Source organism: Carassius gibelio, chromosome A2 (genome assembly GCF_023724105.1).
Source record: "Carassius gibelio isolate Cgi1373 ecotype wild population from Czech Republic chromosome A2, carGib1.2-hapl.c, whole genome shotgun sequence".
Lineage (NCBI taxonomy): Eukaryota > Metazoa > Chordata > Actinopteri > Cypriniformes > Cyprinidae > Carassius > Carassius gibelio.
Genome location: NC_068372.1, coordinates 7,166,775 through 7,187,051, shown reverse-complemented (window position 1 = coordinate 7,187,051; position 20,277 = coordinate 7,166,775). Strand labels below are relative to the sequence as shown.

At 37.6% G+C, this 20,277-nt stretch overlaps 1 protein-coding gene across 1 annotated transcript; it reads right to left on the bottom strand.

Moving 5' to 3' along the window:
• Positions 1-80: 80 nt before the first annotated feature.
• Positions 81-19,120, bottom strand: LOC128025557 (excitatory amino acid transporter 5-like). Its single transcript, XM_052612024.1, has 11 exons — positions 18,707-19,120; positions 16,829-16,908; positions 7,572-7,787; positions 4,842-4,884; positions 4,016-4,247; positions 3,835-3,934; positions 3,076-3,309; positions 2,244-2,438; positions 1,632-1,766; positions 1,144-1,243; positions 81-1,046 (listed from the first exon to the last, which is right to left on the bottom strand). The coding sequence occupies exons 1-11, from the start codon at positions 18,839-18,841 to the stop codon at positions 774-776; spliced, it is 1,743 nt and encodes a 580-aa protein (XP_052467984.1). The 5' UTR covers positions 18,842-19,120; the 3' UTR covers positions 81-773.
• Between the last annotated feature and the right edge of the window lie 1,157 nt (positions 19,121-20,277).

The following is a 20,277-nucleotide window of genomic DNA, read 5'->3' as shown; positions in this document are numbered from 1 at the left end:
GTAATGCCATTACTTTCCATTGACCATATCATGGGGGAACTTTTAATAATAATAATTCTTCAAGTTAACCCACTGGATATATGGATCTACACAAACCTCGAACAATGTGAAATAAGGTGTACAGAGTGAGTCATGATTGAATGGAACTTCATTCAAATCACAATTATTACATTTGACATTTTTCATAAAAACAATCCATACAAGTTCTGTAAGGCTTTGAGAGTGTGTGGCATGAAGTGCGAGTCCATAAAGCCCACTTCTGACTAATTTCACAACAGTTTGGGTTCAGGTTGACCAGACATCTTTTAAACACTAGAAACCACTGTCCTGAAGAGTTACAGGTCTGGAAACTATTTTCATAAGAGCAAATCATTGATATTTAATTGTTATTTGATGTTATTAGATGTTAATATACAAACTATACCATCCAAACATTTGGGGTTGGTAACAGTTTCCTTCCGTTTTTTCTCTCTGTTACTGAAAGAGAGAACAACATACCAAAATAAAACAACACCTATTCCACAGACAAGCTGTCCATGAAGATGGTTGTTCTTCTCTCCTACAGATCACAGGGAAAAGACACAATGACAACAGCAATCTTTCCGCAAACACTTCAGCGAGGAGCTCAGCCAACCAGGGGTCAACAGCGTTCGGAAAATTCACCGGCCCCGATCGCTTCAGCTTCCCATCGTAAAAAATTCCCTACAAACACATTCACATGCATTCAAAATCCAAAGCAGAGAAAGAGAACGACTCTTGGTCTGTGAAGGAGTCTAGACATTGGTCTCCAGACCGTTCATGTCAATGGTACAGTGGTCTTTGTCTTTATAGTCTTGTTTGTAATGGTGTGGAGACAGATGAGGGGACTTGGTCTTGTCAGGGGGCCTGATGCCCTCCTCCAGCTGCCTGAGACGGGTCACATCGGGCGACAGGTGCTCGGGTTTCCTCATGGGACCTGGGGGAGGGGGCTGGAAGCAGCCGTTTTTCTGATAGGACATCATCTGCTGGAGGCTGATCATGGGCTTGGTCTCACAAATGAGAGGAATCTGTAAAGAGTAGAGACCAAATCTGAATTTTATGGTGAAATGGACATTAGGGTCCGTTTTTATTTTGAAGAACCTGTATGTATAAATGCCTTCTCACCTCCTCGCCCTCCTTCACAAAGTCTTTTCTGCATATGTGTGCCATGATTCCTGTGGCCAGAGCATCACCCATCACATTCACCATCGTCCTGAACCGATCCCTGAAGAAACAAGTAAACATCGTAATCAAAAAGTTCTTAATAAAAATCAATCATAAATCTTAATGAATATCGAACATCAGTGTTGCCAAGTATCGTTTTTTTTTCAATGGAACTGGGCTACTTTTATACTGTTGCTGCATGTCTCCCCACTGAAACACGAATTCAACCAAGGTAGGAGTCCCCCAGAAGGAGGTTTTTACCCCCCCAGAACACGAACAGTGGGGTTTCTGATTGCCAGTTTGCTTTGGAAGGCGATTAGGCTAGTTTGGGCCATGATCCGACTAGTTTTGAGTAGCTATTGGGCTGGTTTTATAATGCAGACCTGGCAAGCCTGTCAATCATAAACATCAATCTGCATTTACAATGGAAACACCTGAGAGAGACTTACAGGGCCCAATCCACAGCAATAATTAGAGTGATGTCATCTGTAGGAAGTCCCACTGAGGTCAACACTATCACCATGGTTACCAGGCCAGCCTGCGGAATGCCAGCAGCACCGATACTGGCTGCTGTAGCTGTGATGCTGAAGAAAGAAATAATATGAAATACAGAATGCCTGGAGTATATTATATAAGCATTTTTAATGTAATATTTGAAATAAATTTTTATTATATGAGCAGATTAGTATATGTATTTTAACACGTAATATATGTAAAATAAAATATATTAATAAAATGTAATATATTAATGAATTGAGTTATTTATATTTTCAATTATATATATATATATATATATATATATATATATATATATATATATATATATATATAATATTAAATAAAGCTTTATTTACTATATAAATAAATTAAGTGAATTCCATTCAATTTGCTTTATGGATTATAATAATTAATAAAGATACTAAATATGTTAATATAAAATATAATTTGCAAACCATGTTAATACTAATATCCACTGGAAAAATAAATCCAGTAAATAAATAAATAATAAAAAAAACTCTTTAGCTGGAATAACTCACAAACTCACAGATGTCTTCCCCTACCTGATTGTGATGATCTGTCCAAAGTCTAGCTCGTAGTTGTTGACTTGAGCTATAAAGATGGCTGCCACGGCCTCATATAGGGCAGTGCCGTCCATGTTGATAGTGGCGCCAACAGGAAGTACGAAGCGAATGATGCGGCGGTCGATGTGGTTGTTCTCCAGGAGGCACTTAAATGTGATAGGCAGCGTGGCAGAGCTGGAGCAAAACACGAGAGTTTGTCATCTACATTTGTGCTACTTTCAGTTCAAGGCTGGAATTCACCACTCAACTTGATTTAGATTTTTGCCCCAATTTGGAAGATTTCAGAATTTACAGTTTGGACAGTCAGAGTTGACAGATTTCACAAGATGTTGCATAGAGTATGATAGCGGCATGGACTCCAATATGTTATCTTCAGACTATGATTCCATCTGGTTGGAGCGTATTAAACACTATTTATTTTGATATTTAGAGTCGACTTTAGAACATTTAGAACATTACACATTGTTTTCTGGGGTGGTGATGGCACAATGGATAAGACACATGCCTGTGGTGTGAGAGACCTGGGTTTGAATCCATTGTGAGACACCAATGTGTCCCTGAGCAAGACACTTAACCCCTAGTTGCTCCAGAGGCGTGCGACCTCTGACATATATAGCAATTGTAAGTCGCTTTGGATAAAAGCGTCAGCTAAATGAATAAATGTAAATGTTTTCAAATGTCATGGATCTACTAGCAACGTCTCTTGTGTTGGGAAGAACTTGAAAGTCTGGTAGTGTTTACTGTGTGATGCTCAGTTGGTAAGTGAATGATGCCAAGTGTGTTGATTTGTAGTTGTGTAGTGGGCTGTTACCTGGAAGCAGTAGCTAATGAGATGAGCAGGGCCTGTAAAATCCCTCGGATGTAGACGATGGGGCTCTTTTTTGTAATGAAGAAATACATGGAAGGCAGAATGAACAGGCCGTGAAGCACCAGCCCCAAGACCACAGTGATAGCGTAGAAGCCCAGTTTTTTTCCCATAGCTGAAGGGTCATCCATTTCCAAGATCTTTCCAGCCACCAGAAACACAATTCCAAACGGGAAGTACCTGTAGTGTTACACCAGAAATAAATGGCATTCTGAGGTGGGATTGACCGAACAGTTGCACACGGTATGTAGGTGCCAATACTGGGTGCAGTACGGATTTTATTTGAACTTGTGCTGAAACTGTGCTGCATATTCAGTATTTAAATTAAGTCATTGATATTACTTTGATATTCACAAACATGCATTTTTCCATGTACAATGGGTTCATTGGAGGCTAAAGATGTGCATCATGGTTTTACCACCAAATGAAACTACATGGTAAATTAACCTATATAAGTTCTATACAAAAGAGCCTTAGCAAACAGTCTATGAAAGTAAGAATATTATAAACAAGAATATCATAGTTTCGCTTAAAAGAGATTGAAATGATTCCATATATACATTAGTGTCAATCTTAATTGGCCAATGCAAACTGGCATTGGTGCTAATTTGATGTGTGTTTGCGCCATTGCCTAAACTACTGTGTTTGCTGTGAATCTGACACATTAATTCTGGTTTTCAGTTACAAGATGACGCTTGTCTTTACCATATAACAATGGCCACAATTTTCAGCACAGCTTCATTCAGACTCTGGCAGAAGTTGACAAGAGCGCTGCCATTTGGTCCCATTCTTCCAAGCATGATTCCTTAATGACAAGAATACTTGAGTATTTATAAAACAGACTGGATAAAGCTGTGGAATTTCAGACACTGCTGCTACAACTCACCCATGGTAGCTGAGAAGATCACGATACCGAGGACGTTCATGCCCTCACTGGTGCCAGGAAGCGTTCTGAAGACCACATCCGGAGGTGGCGTCAGGTCAAGGGAGAAGCTCTGGATGTCTGTGCCATTGTCATCCTGGATCCCATAAATGAAGACCCGTCTGGTGCTGGAGTCTAGTACGTCCTGACCAATGGTGGGTTTGGACTTCATGATAGGGATGCTCTTTGTGCGATACTACAATTCATAATTAACATGGCATACATGAAAAAAGAAAAATAACAGCAAATTCATAGTAATGCGAAGATATAAAAGCCATAGGTACAGTACACAAAATTATGTATTCAGCTTTGGCTGATATTAGCTGATAATTATTTCCATGTTATGGCCAATAATTGATAAATAGTTGATTTTGTCAAATTAAATGAAATAATACACTAAATGCTAAAATTAATGAAGTAAATTACAGGGATCACAACATTATGATGTGCAGTATGAAAAATGTATATTGATTTTGAGAAGAGTAAAGATCATATTTAACAGTTTTTAATTTATTGGTGTTTAAAGATTGACTTAAAGTGAACAGCAGATGACTGCAATTGGGGAAATGAGCTGTACAATTAAATAGCCAATAATAATGAATACCAAAAAAAAAAAAAAACTTTCATACTGGCCAGTTACATATCCTGCATCTCCAACTAAAATGACATTCTTATGTGGATGCTGTGTATAAAATAGTCAGTATCAGTAAATATCTTTAATATGACATTTTTCTAGTTTAACAGCTCAAGCATTGAAGGCACAAACTAATGGGAAAACATAAAAACTCACTTGCTGAAAAGTTGCTTGGACAAGGTTGGCTGGGAACATGTTGCTGATGGAGGAAAGAGAGTTTTTTCATGAATATTAATGTTTATTACACAGAATCAGTGGCGTTCCTAACCTGCTGAAAATACTAAACTGGTTTATTCTGAGTATCTACTAATTTTGGTGCTGGTCAGGCTGTTACACCGGCAAAACTAAACTAATGAGGCGGGATAACAAGAGGTTTTGTTGATTAAGCTAATTTGGTCATTTACGGGTCCAACTTCCAAAACAACATTTTTTGTTGATCAACCACGGTATTATTATTATTATTTTTTCCATCTGTAAAAGCACCCCTTGTATAACAGAAGAAGAGGTTTTGGGTACATATGCTTGTCTCAAAGATTAAGCCATGCAGATATAAGTACACAGTATTTTCAGATGGACAAAGTCCAACTCTGTAACTGCAGTTTAAAATGTATGAACCTAAAAGTTAAAAGATATTCACAGAAAGTGAAAGTGAAGTGACATTCAGCCAAGTATGGTGACCCATACTCAGAATTTGTGCTCTGCATTTAACCCATCCGAAATGCACACACACAGAGCAGTGAACACACACACACACTGTGAGCACACACCCGGAGCAGTGGGCAGCCATTTATGCTGCGGCGCCCGGGGAGCAGTTGGGGGTTAGATGCCTTGCTCAAGGGCACCTAAGTCGAGGTATTGAAGGTGGAGAGAGAGCTGTTCATGCACTCCCCCCTCCCACAATTCCATCCGGCCCGAGACTAGAACCCACAACCCTTCGATTGGGAGTCCAACCCTCTAACCATTAGGCCACGACTTCCCCGTCGTCCAGAATTTAAGATACATACAAGAAAATACACCACAAAGAGGTCTGTGATGTCAAAATTACATTTTATGTTGGTTCTTTCCCATCGTCAGCAAAACACATAAGTGTGATACAGAAGTGTGCATACTGTGACACATGTCAGCAAATCCTAATCCAAGTGTCTTGCTTTAGTTTGCTTATCAACAAACTGTCTGGTTAGCACAGAGGGCCCAAGACATGCCAGTCCCACTAACCTCTCAATGACGATCACAAACATCATATGCAAATCTGGTACCTCTCTAACTCTACCTACCTACGAGTTTCATCATGAAATGCACTCTTAACAAATTGAGATAAACTTGTGGATTTATGTAAATAGTCTCCTCCTTTTTCATCACTTCAACGAGGGCCATATGGTCTCAGGCTCAGATTAGTAATCAGTTTAGGCTCCAGTCTTCACCCTACACTCCAATGACACGGGGCCATGATCTGTCACGCACCACAGGTGACAGGTGGGGCAGGAATTCTCTATTCCTTAGTCCTCAGCCAACCTTAAACTGAGCCATGTCTAAGCCCTCCTGATCCCTCAACATCACAGCCATTGAACATCTCCCCGGGAATTCAGGCTGAAATAAAGTAATTATGTCTGGTAATCAACACAGGGCAGGTAAATGTGCAATGCACTTGCCTTCATGTATAATGTGATTTATGTTTAGATTTCTGAGGAATGACTATTAAGTAAGTAGATAAAAATAATTATGCTCATGATCAATAAACCCATAGACAGTACAACACATGCATCCTTGCATACAATTGTGTGGCTCATTTTTAAAGAAAATTATCCTCAATACCTATGCTTAACTAACTAACAAACTAACTAACTAACTAGTATTCCCAACAGTCAAGCCTGTCGATAGGAATTTTAAGGTTTGGGTTGTCTTGTATAACTCCATATGAATTAAAAACTAACTAACTAAATAACTAACTAACTAGTATTCCCAACAGTCAAGCCTGTCAATAGGAATGTAAAGGTTTGGGTTGTCTTGTAAAGTTCCATATGAATTAAAAACTAACAATCTAACTAACTAACTAACTAACATATTTAACTAACTAAATAACTATGTCCACCAGTCAAGCGTTACGGAATGAATGTAAAGACATGACTTTCCCTACACGAGGACTAACTGCCATTTATTCCCAGTGGTCAAGCATGTTGATAGGAACGTCTAGATTTTTCCTCCTAAGGACTCCATATGAATATGTAAAACTAAATTAAAACAAATGAACTAACCAACTAATCGTTTTCCAACAGTCAGGTGTGTTGATATGAATGTCAACATCTGTCTTTGCCCTTTAAATCACTCCATATGAACTAACCAACCAACCAAATATCTGACTAAGAAACTAACTAACCTCAATAGTCAAGCATAGTGGGAAAAAAAATTGTAAACTAAACGACTGATGGCCTGACTGACCAACCTCAGTAGAACTAACTAAGCTCAATAGCCATGAATGGTGGAAGAAATGTATGAACTAACTAACTAATTGACTGACTGACCTCAGTAGTCGGAAAGAATTGTCAATCTATCAATCTATGCATGTCCTTTTTGATAATAACTGTGACAAGTTCCTGACTAACTGTCCCACTGACCGACTGGAATAGTGACACAGTGTCACTAAACTCCGGGCCATCTTTACTCCAGCAAACACTAACTGGCTTATCATGAGCTTTACTCACAAGGTTTAACTGACAGTTCAGAGCCTTATCATGTGAGGTCTCTGGAACCCTTTATGTTCCATCACTGAAAACAGGAGGGAAGTAACTGCATATTTCTCTGCATGGGTTAACTGAAGCTAATGCAATAGCTATCTTAGCATATGCATCAAACAGACTGATCACAGATACACAATAGCACAGACTTTACCGGATAAGGTCAAGTAGAGCATCAGCTGAGCTCATGATGGGCTTCCCGCTGTCCTCTGAATCCTCCTTCTGGGCAGCGCCCCCCGGGTGGATGATGATGACCATGACGATGCCCACCACCACAGCTACAAACGTCGTCCACAGATAATAAGAAATTGTCATGATTCCCAGTCGACTAGAGCACTTTGCATCCAGTGCTGCCAAACCAGACATCAAACTGAGGAGAGAAAAACATTTTTAAAGAATATATAAAACATTTGATAAAATAATAAATACAATCTCGACAAATGGTCAATTGTGTCTTCATTGTTCAATATATAGACAGTTTATATACTTATATATATATATATATATATATATATATATATATATATATATAATATATTAAGTATCTACTTATATAGCTTAAAAACAAACCACGTGCTTTGATATGACTTAATGGTGCATCACAGAATCTATCATCAATCACCGTGCATTCAGTCCATTTCATTCCAGTCACATGATGGCAGTTCAGACCAGAACAGAAAAAAATTAAGCTTTACATAATAAGTTTAGCTTTACAGAGTCTACTAAAGCCACTTAAAGTAGTTCTATGGCCATTATTGTCAATGAGTTCACAGGGAATGTCACTCTATGCTGATCTCAACATAATACATTTTGGAACCAGATTGGTTAAGAGCCATAATTTTTTAGGTCAAGCAGTTGGTGGATTGGTAATTTCTGCTAATTAATCAATTCAAGAGCAAATTAATACATAGCGAACATAGCATTTTGAATGTTACGCTTTGTTTTTGGCCTGTTATTTTGTTGTATTTTGCAAAATAATGTTGTTCATTGCAAATAGTAAGTGAACAGGGCCAATTTTTGGCTAATTTAAAATAAATGTAAAGCTCATCATTTCATTAAAGCACTGAAATTAATTCCTCTGTTCAAAGTTGCATATTATTTGAGTTGTAAAATAGTTTTAGGGTTTTAGGTTTTATGTTGTCATAATAAAGTTATATAAACAGAAAGTTTTTTCCACTTAAATCATATTCACATTATGGTTTATGTCTTGTAGCTATTGAAACAGTGACTACTTTAATGTTTACATGCACTTCCACTGAAAGTGAAAAAAAGGTCAGATTGTTTTGCTAATCAATATTAGTGCTGTCAACTGAACCTAAACTAAACTATATAAATATATACAACATTTCTTATTTACAAAAAAATACAAAAAAAAAAATCTGCCAATGTGGTAAAAATATTCTTAATTCAAAGGGAAAACAAGATTCCGTTTCAGTCGGTCACTCTCAAAGTCATTTAGGATGATCGACGAATTAGGATCTCGCTTAGAGAGAACAATCTAATTTGAGTGTAAACTAAACGAGTGTAAGGGAAATGGGTCAATTTAGCTCAAAGGGAATCATTTAAGATTTTAAAGGGAATTTGAACAGAATCACTGTTTCACGGCTGATCACTGAGACGCCCTGCGATTCAATGAACGAGCCGTTAACATCAAATCTGCACTGGATGTTACTATGTTACTACTAAACTATAGTGAAAACTATAACAAGATATAGTAACAAGATTGGCAGTTTAAGACATTAACTTGTAAGCAGAAAACACAAAATACTTCCCTTTTCAATATGAATAAGGCTTTATTAGATTAATCTAAGACATATAAACTAATTTAACACATAAACACACGCACACACACATTCACACAAGTTTCAGGAAGAGAGAAAGTTAGGGAAGAATGAGTTTAAGAGAATGAAAATGTGGAATCCCAAGTTTACTGCAATATGTGAAATTGCATAGAAATGAACAGCCATCAATCACTTAATTAACGCTTGCATTGAGTTCCTCAATGAGGTTAATGTTATATTAGATACACCAGTAAAGATTAGAGTCTGGAGGTTACTTGCATTGACTGTGTAAAGGTTGTGTTTGTTGTCACTGAAAAGAGGGTTTCCCGAGGTTGCTGATTGGCTGGAAGTTAAGTAGTCATTGAAGTGATGTCTTGGGAAGCCCATGGTTGGGCATCGTCTGACAATGCAGAGTTGTGGGCTGGTTGAAGTTGAACAGGCACTCGAGGTCAGACTCTGAGACACAGCGTTACAAAACTTAACTCAGAACATGAAACTCTCAACGGAAAAGAAAATAAACTAAAGTAAAAGAACATAAGTGAAGTTTGACGAGACTAGGTGGTGTTTCCTCTCATCGTGGCTAAGTAGCAGCAGGTGTGCAGGCCAATGCACACTGGAACCGCGCTCAAAGAACGCTAACAGTGATGACTAAAAGCATGACTAGGAGCAAAAGCTAAAAGCAGGCTAAAAGCCGGCATGACTGATAGCAAAAACTAAAAGCAAGCTAAAAGAAGGCTATAAGCTAAAAGCAAGGTAGGCGCAAAATTTGATGGTGTCCTGAGTATTTAAACTGGCCTTTTGGCCACACCTCAAATGATGCCTTGACCAATTAGATATTGTCTTTGTCATGAGTCCGGACCCGGTGGTCCTCCCTCTCACCACCAGAGGGCACCACTTCCTTTCTCCCGGACTTATCACCTTCACCCACTCACATATTCACTCTGTACACTTGTTGCATCCACTCACTCTGCACACCTGTGCACACACTCACTCACACAGCTGTTCCCCATTTGTTCACGAGTATATAGTTTCGTCTCACCCACCACTCTGCCTTAGCCTGACTACGTCAGACTTCCTACTTCCGCTCAATTTAATTTCGCTTCTGTACTCAGTCTGATACAGCGTCAGAGCTTTCTGTTTGCCACCGGTCTGAAAACAGCCGAGCAGAGGGCGGGCTGAGAGCCGTGACGTAGATGCTAAGCACCGAGTTTTAAATTGTAGGTTAGAGAAAACGAAATCCGAAACGACCGCGGAAATGGGAAACGAGACACGGGATGCAATTCGCTCTGTTATGGAGAACATTCAACTCTTTTTCAAACTGAAGCCAGAACAAGAAGAGTGTTTAACAACATGTTTACAGTGGAAGTTCAATCTTAGATTTGAGTTCGATGCATGATGTCTGTGCTTCGATGCGGCTGTACAGGCGCATAACATAACTAAACGTATCTGATTGGCTTACGGGTAACCAATGATTTTAAACTTCAGACAAGCGCCACCTAGCGAGAGAGAAAACACTTCTCTATTATGCCATTCCAGACTCTGTCTACAAAGCAAAGTGAAGTAGCAGAGTCTGGTATTACCAGGCTAACTCTGCCTGGCTATATTGCAATGTCTATGTTGATTACGAGTGTCACTCGTGCTTGTGTTCCGGCTTGTCCCTGTGATTCATTTTGGTTTTGTTTTTGCCGTGTTGGCCTTTTAGTTTCTTGTTTGTAATAAAGTGTCTCTTCCCTGCACTTGGACCCAGACCTTGTTCTTTCCACGGCGCCGTCTCTACCACGCCGTGACAGTCTTTGCTCGGGGTATCATAAATCATGTTATCTTATCAAGCACATGGTCCGAATTTTCCCACTCTTGCAGGGTATAATTTTGGATATGATTCCTATAACAAGAATATGATACATATGACAAATAACTGATGGTCAGAAACGTTTCAAGCAACAGACATACAAAGACATAAAAAGACATACAAAATAAGTGATTAGAAACATGATAGTCAAATGTGTGGATTACATATAAATGAATATAGAGTTAAGCAATGGACTGATATTCATTTATATGTCCTTTTGAGTTCATTTTGGTGCATCTACATCTATAAAAGACTGTTCCTGTGCCATTCTCTGACATAAGGATGTTCTGTGGAGACCAGAGGTTAAAAGGTCCCCTTAGGAATTTCAGTCTGGTTCTGCTAGGTGGGGGGAAGTCCAAGGATCTTGTTTACTCTCATGGCTTTACATGTGAGGGTCAGACTGTGCATCTCTTTGATTACTTGCCCCAAATTTGACAATCTCTTTTCCAAATTTAAATAGTCAATAATTGTTCTAATGGTGTTAATGTTGAAAGCTGTTCTGTGAAAGAGTTGGTTGGTTGATTATCTTGCTTCTGATTTGGGGCACTAGGAAATGATTTACAACATCCGGTTGCCTTTCTGAGGAATTCGGTTCATGTTTCAACCATGGTTCTGATCGACTCTTTTCATTTGTCTGGTTCGGGTCTGATACACTACATGAGCCAATGCACACTGGCATGTGATTATTGCATCCAGCTGCTACAAGCAACGAAGGTCACTGCATGGTCTTTGGGCTGTGCGATGTCCACTATAGTGGTCCAAGAGTGCCATCTCTGGCTGTGTCTGGCCGATGGACTTGACACTTTTTGTAAACGTCCAAACCAATTTAAGAGTAAAAATGTAATTGATGTTCAACAAATAAAAAACAGATGTAATATGGATAAACAAATGATAAAGCTTGACTTATTGAATATCAGGTCCCTTTCTACGAAAGCACTGTTTGTAAATTATCATAACCTATGTGCTCTGTTTGACAGAAACCTGGTTAAAACAAGATATTTACATTATTTTAAATTAGTCCACCCAAGTTTACTGTTGTAAACATAGCCTCATCCAAAAGGCAAAGGGGGAGGTGTTGCTTCCATTTATAAAAAAAATATTTTCTGTATTTCTCAGAGGACGCGCTTCAATTATAACTCATTTTAAGTAATGGTGCTTCATATAACATTACCCAGAGAAACAAGTGTTAATGATAAATCCCCTGTGATGTTTGTAATGGCTACTGTATACAGGTCACCAGAGCACCATACAGACTTTATTAAAGAATTTGCTGATTTTATATATGAGTTAGTGCTGGTTGCAGATAAAGTTTTAATTGTTGGTGGTTTTAATATCCATGTTGATAATAAAAAGATGCACTGGGATCAGCATTCATAGACATTTTGAACTCTATTGGGACTTCTGCAATGTTCCAGTTCCAAGTGGAACGGGTACATTTTCCCAGTGTTATCATATCCTACTGAGTGGGTAGTGCCATAGTAGCAGGAGCTGGTCTTCTTGAGGTAAGCTCTGGCCTGCACCAAAAAGTAGGGGCACTGGTGGCTTCCACAGGTCACTGGAAGGGGCAGTAGCTATGTCCCTTTGGTAGGGATCCCAATGAATCAGTCATCTGACGTTACGTCGAGAGTGACTGAAAGGGAACGTCTTGGTTACGAATGGTGACCCTCGTACCCTGAAGGAGGGAACATAGACCTCATGTCCCGTTGCCATAGCTCTGGACCACCTTTGAGCATCCGGCTTTTCCGGCTCGGCTCGGCTCCTCAGTGAAAACATGAAAATGAAATGCACCATCTGCCTACTTATACTCACGTTGTAATCAGCGACAGCTGGATGCAATAATCGCATGGCAATGTCCATTGGCTAGTTTAGTTTACACTCTAAGAAGATTCTCTAAGATCTCTCTAAGCGACGTCCCAATTCATCGGTCATCTGACGTGACGTCACTGTTCCCTCCTTCAGGGAACGATGGTTACATGTGTAACTGAGATGTTATTTTTCTCCTACCATTGGCAGATAGTTTTTCTCATTTTAAACAGAAACTCACTTCATTTTGATACATTCTGATACAAAGTAAAACTTTATATCTTATGTCATTATGCTTCTCAAGTACATATATCTTGATAAAGGATATTTGTAATGGAAAACAAGATGAAAAAACTAAGTCTGAAAAAGAATTTTTTGCAGTGCTGAATACTCCTTTAGCAAAGTAAACAGTGTTTATCATTCTTTTCAAGTCAACTCTAACGACTTCATTCTATTTCATTTACTTTAATTACTCTATAGTTCATGTCTAATATTCCATTCTTGTTTTCTTTTCTAGCAGTATAGTGTACTGACTGTTGGTTGTGCGTCAGCAGGTGCTCATGTACGCTAATAGTGTATGTACATGTGTGTTAAGCCACTTGCTGTCTGACCCTGCATGTGTTTCTGCTACAGGCAGCCAGCAGGACTTCCAGACCATCTGGAGCTTTCTGTGAAGCACCTCTGTTTGACAAGAGCATTACCCTAATCCTGCCCGGAGATGGGAAAGGCCAGATAAAGTCTCAACAGTATATAGTAGAAACACTGTGAATTGCTTGAACACATGTCCAGTACACATTTTAGCCAAAATAATAAAAGGAAATATAAAAAGTGTAACAATTGATATAACATTATTTTTAAGATACGCCTCATGGGGACAGTGTTTCACAGACTCGTTGATGCACTGAAGGAGAAAAACTCTTAAAGCACACTTTTTTTAACATATGTGAGATTATGTGTCCTGCATCATGCTCTCTACTAGAATACATGCTCTCATCTATGTATTCAAATGTAAACTATGTATTAAAATGTAAAGATGAAATGAAGATTTTGATATGATTGGGGCTCAGATAGTGCCATGTTATCAAATGCATTACATCTAAATCATCTTATAGACCAATAAGAAAAAAAAAAAGCCTGGCTGCTGTGGTCAAAGCTGAACTTTACTGAATATGTGGCAGGAAAATTTACATTTTTTAATTTGCTGTAAAAAAAAAATTATAAACTCACATTAACTGATATAATGTTATAATATCAACATTCTAAAGTACTAAATTCTGTTTTGTACCTTTTAATATACTGACAACCACCAAAAAACACAGGTGATAATGAGAAAGTCTCATGATGAATTAAAGCTCGTCACAAGCAGATTTTCCACAAGCTAAGGAAATACTATTATGTATGCAGTGTCATGCACACAAATACAAAACAACACCACACAACTATAAAATAATGCAAAAACATTAGTTTAACATCGTAAGATAGGAAAATTAAACTTGTACTAAAATATAGATAAATGCTAAAAAAAAAAAGGAAAAAACAGTTATTTAAATGAAAACCCATCAAATGTGAAGTGTCACAAAATGGGACTGAGATCTGGTGACTGTGGAGGCCACTTGAGTAAAGTGAACTCATTGTCATGAAACCAGTCTGAGATGATTTGAGATTTGTGACATCGTGCATTATCCTGCTGGAAATAGCTATCAGAAGATGGGTGAACTGTATTCATAAAGGAATGGACATGGTCAGCAACAGTACTCAGATAGGCTGTGGCATTTAAACAATGCTCAGTTGGTACTAAGGGTCCTGAAGTGTGCCAAGAAAATATCCCCCACACCATTACATCACCACCAGCCTGAACCGTTGAGACAGGACAGGATGGATCCATGCTTTCATGTTCTTTACACCAAGTTCTGACCCTACCATCTGAATGTACCACCTGGTGTGCCTTAGGCTGGCCACAGTAAAAGGCCACTCTAAAATGTGCAGTTTTATCACACAGCACAATGCCACAGATGTTGCAATTTTTGAGGGAGCGTGCAATTGGGATGCTGACTGCAGGGATCTTTCCGTGTAAACTAGATTCAGAATAAAGTGCATGCCATAATCTTATGGATTTCCATATAGGTGACCTTTTAAAACTGTTCTGCGTCTGTATGGTTGCGTGTCTGCTCGGCCACTGGTTAAAGATCAGCATTGTACTGAAATACACACAGGGATAAGAAAGTGCCTTTGATTGTGGTGGGTGCATTCATCAGATAATCTGGTTTCTCTTGATAAGAGAGCCACTGCTTTTGGAAATGTGAATTTCTGACTTCCTAATTCAATTTACCTCTTGCCACTACAGTACAAGCACTAACATTTAGGTCAACACAGGCCTAAATGTTTTATATTTAGTCACTGGATGTTATATGTGGAAGCACTACTTTGGTGTCTGACAAGAGATATCTACTGTGCATATTTGATCCTTAGCTTCCTCAGATTAAAGGTAATTAACCACCCTGACCCTGCGTAATGACTTCCTAGTGTGTGTGTTTGTGTTTGTTGGACATCTGGAACACTGACCCAGGCAGAAGTGTGTGTGTGTGTGTGTGTGTGGAGTGACTATCAACTTCCTTTTAAGACACTGCTGCACCATAGGAGGCAAGTTGCACATCCAGCATGTGATCATTGGTGTGGATAATTTTATTCAATCTTTGTGGTTGCAAGTTATAGATCTTTCACAAGCTGCATGGCTGTTAATCCCTTAACCAATACTAGCAGTTCACCAAATTTCATGTTTTAGAGGGTTGGTTCAGAAAACATTAATATTCTGTAATAATTTACTCAATCTCTGTTTTGTATTTTTGTGCAGAATTTCTGAACTGCTCTTCATTAGAAATATAAGAGTTAGACAACCATAAAAGTAGTCCACGTGACTAATTCTAAGACTTCTGAAGCCATGCAATAACTTTGTTTAAGAATATGTATACGAAAATGTATAATTTATCAATTAATTAAGAAGCAATGATTTTACTGACATCTGGAGGTGCCATGTTTGAAAGGATAATCATTTTAATTTTACTCTGTTGTTCGCATTAATATATCATAAGGATTTAAAAGACGTGAATACAGTGCACAAGTTACTTTATGGTTTTAACATTATTTTTGCCGGTTGCCAATAAAAATCACCATGAGCTTTCATGGATGAAAATACATAAAAATACATTCTAAAAAAACAATTTTTGTGGTCCACAAAAGAAAGAAAATAATATGAAGGACAGCATTTCTATGTAAGCATGGCACTTACAATGCCAAGATCATGTGTTCAGTTCCCAAGGAATGCATTAACTGATAAAATGCCAATGCAATGTACTTGTGTCACTTCGGATAAGCATCTGCCAAATGTAAATACATATAGAGTGTGATGTACTATTTTCATACAAATGCATATTGAAAAAAATGATCATAAGTGTTGGTAAAGATTGCTGGCGATTTAATTCAGCATCCAAATTAATATGTATCAGGTGCTCTAATTAACGACAAACCTGTTCGTGACATTCATTGTAATGGATTTGTTATAAGTCTGTTAAAATTTGTATTTGTTCAATTTATCATGTTCCACAACTGCAAGCACCTGATTAAGCATATTAAATGTTAAAAAGAATGTTAAATGACTATAATTGCCATTTTTATCTTTAGAAATATTCTATTTAAGTATCTGTACTGGTATGGCAATATTGGCTTTGATAGTACTTGGTAAATGTGGTTTTGAAAAAGCAATAAGAAACTGATGACAAAAGTAACAGCCCTTATAAACTCTCTCTTTCTTAACACTTAACATATCTACACTTAATAACAGAATGCATACATTTATTTGTTTTTAAGTATTTCATGTTTTCTCTCATTGTAGCAGATTCATAGTGGTTCATATTCAGTGAAAGTTATTAAGATTCTCACAAACAGGGATCGCAAGGATGAGTAAACATTGTCCTCTCTTACCTGGAGACCACTAGAGGCAGGATGAGCATCTTCAACATCCGCATCAGCAACTCACCCGGGAACTGGAAGTACTTCACCTCCTTCAGGAGAAACAGAACCAACAGCATATAAATACAGGACCTTTAGCTGTTTGTTATTAAAGCAAACAAATAACAAAACACATTCACAAAGATCAATCTATATTTAATTTATACAGTGAAGACTTTGCAGTATTATTTTACACATAATTAATGTTAGACCTGTTACTTTTATTTTATTTTTGCCGTGGTATTGAAGAAGTACTTAAAGTGTGCTTTAAGTAGTAAATGGAAAGCTATTTTTTTCTTTCTTTCTTGTTGATGCAAAAATATGATCTGATCTGTCTCTCAAAATTTGCACTAAAATCCAAACTGTGAGTTCTGTGAGCACTAATTATCAATGTAAAACATATAGAAATGTCTCTTTTAAACAACTTTCTGTAGATCATGTGGACTTATTTTGTTGATAAGTCACAATCTGCTTAATATACATAAAAACAGGTGTTTTATTTTAAACAGGATGACAGTGACTGTTTAATGACTTCTGAAATTACAGTCCTTTTAATTTCATTATTAGTTCATAAAAAAAAAAAAAACAGTTCTACTACAGTATAATCCAAATTGTCCAATATCATCATGTCTCTTCAGTTTAAGATAGCACTACATACAAATACTGCAGCCCAAGAGAGTTGCTGAAGAAGAGCCTTTAAGCAGGAGGAAGACTTACTGAAGACCATACTGTGTTTGAAGGGAGCTGAGAGACATGATGCTGGTGTTAATGCGCTTATAAGCCTGCATTAAGGAGGGGGCAGGGACACGTGAAGCTCAGATCAGGGCCACTGTCCAAGTAGCATCATGATCAGTGCTGATAAATGGCTTCTTGCTAATGCTAACATAAAAACATCTGCGACTGGCATCCCTGACTCGGGTCATGTAAAGTCTGTAAAGCTGCCATGTGGCGTAATCTGAATGAACAGGGATGCCAGAGCTTGTTGGTAAATATTAATAACTGACTGAAAATATAGTGACAAACTTCAACTCAATTAAGTAATCAATTTTCAATATTGATTATCAAATGATCACATTTGTCTTTTTTGGCTATTATTAGAGTCTGAACAAGTTCTTGCAATTAATTAGTTAGTTCAATTAATTAATTAATAAATTCGTGTTAATTAGCAATTAATTAATGTTCCTGTAGCTCAACTGGTAACGCATTTAGTTAGCAAGCAAGCTAGCGCAAGGTTGGGAGTTCGATTCCCTGGGAACACATGATAGGTAAAAATGTATAGCCTGAATGCACTGTAAGCCAAAGCGTCTGCTAAATCCATAAATTTAAATTTAATTTAATTTAATTTTTAAATTTAATTATTATTATCGTGGAGGATTTATGCAGTTAAGCAGTCACTCATCTCCGCATCTAACCAGCGGCACTGTTGTACAACATCTGAATTCTGACCAGAATAATCTGGATGTGGACAAGACTTAAAGCGCATAGATAAAATTATTAGCAAACTAAACAAGCGTAAGGCAACATTTTTTTTCATTCTTCTATACCTGACTATAATAATACCTAATAAAAAAACAAACAAACAAACACTTTGGAACGATATTAAACAAAACTCTAAGTCCAAATGTATTCGCTTTTATTTTTTTAATATATTTTTTTAACAATTTTAATAAGGAGTGAAGCACTTTAGTGCATTATGTCAATAATAATACTACCTATCTCCAACTGCTGTCACTTCAGCTAATTAATCCTTGCCAATAACTAATGTCAGATAGAACGAAAGTTGAGACAATGCAGGAAAGATGGAAACAATAACTATTATTGGTTCAGGAGGTGCAGGAAATCAAAACTAACCTGCTCAGAGAGGTGTTTGGAGCGCAAAAAGAAGCCCAGCAAGCATCCAATAACCACGGCCAATACTGACAAGATGAGGAGGCCGTTCTGTTTGCACACATTTTTAACGCGGCTCCACACCGCACCCAACGCCATGGTGAGACGTCCACTTCTGGTGAGACGTCCACTCAATCAGCCATACGGTTAAACACCCTGACCTGAGAGCAGAGACATCCCGAGGGGGCAAAAAGACACAGACATGCAGAGAACGGAGAAGTAAATTAGGAAGGTAGTAATGGTGGTAATGAAGGTCCCTCCAAGAAAAAGCATTTGTCAATCCACCGTTGGTCACTACTAAATCCCATCACCCTTTCCAGTCACTAACACACTACCCATCTCTCTCTCTCTCAGTCTCTCTTCGTTCTGCCCCATCACGCCCTCTTACCCTGTACTTCAGCCTGGCCAATAGGGGGCTCTGGGACAGCTGGCAGTTTTGTCCCAGAAGTTAATACCACCGATCCTATTAGAGCCGCACTGCATAAAGCTGATCTGAAGATCTCTGAACAATTGGAAAGAGGATGTTTCATGTATGTGTGAAAAAAAAAAAAAAAAGATGAAGGAAGTGACATGAGTCAATGTAGATGTTACACAGCAGGGGGTTTAGACAGAGTTTGAAAGGTGGACACAGGTTGTGGTGGCTCTATCAGTGGCTGCAGGTATGTGTTTGACAGTGGGATTCTGCACCCTCCAGTGGATGATGGGAAACAGTGTCTAAGTCCATATACACTCTAAAAAGATACAAAAGCTGTCACTGTGGTGCGCTTTCAAAAGTACATTTTAGGTACTAATATGTACACTTTAGGTAATAATTTGTACCTTTAAGGTACCAATATAGACTCTTTAGGTACAAAGGTGTGCCTTTTGAAAAGGTATCGCCCCAGTGACATCTTTTGTAGGTTTTTTTTTTTATTATTATTTTTTTTTTAAGTGTATTAACTCAATTTGTATGCAAGTTCAAAACAGCAAATGTTGGAATCATTTATAAAGCAAATCTCATCTCATCATTATAATGCATAATGCAAATCTCACAACTATGGGCAGGGCATTCAAAGAATTATACAAAATGTGTTGCACACACACAAAATAAATCAATAAGTCAATTAATTAATACAAATTAAAAAAATATTAATTAAAATAAAAAACAGCAATTTTTTTGCTTTGTGACATTATTTACAGCCAATTTTCATAAACATAATGAAAAAAGAAAAGAATATGTAATTGAATTAACTAAATTAATGATACATTGTTCAAATTGCAAAGTATATAGACACGTAAAAAAAATAAAGTTAATAAACATGGTGTCCAATGAAAGAACGTTCAATATTTATTTATCACAGGTGTTTTATTTGAATTACACATTGTATAGAGTTGTGTTTAGGGTTAAAGGAAACATCTGTAAATCTAACAGATACAGATAATGTACTGGCAGAAAATCATCAGTACATTTTCCTTTTTTCCTTACAGTGTGTGTGTATATATATATATATATATATATATATATATATATATATATATATATATATACATACAAA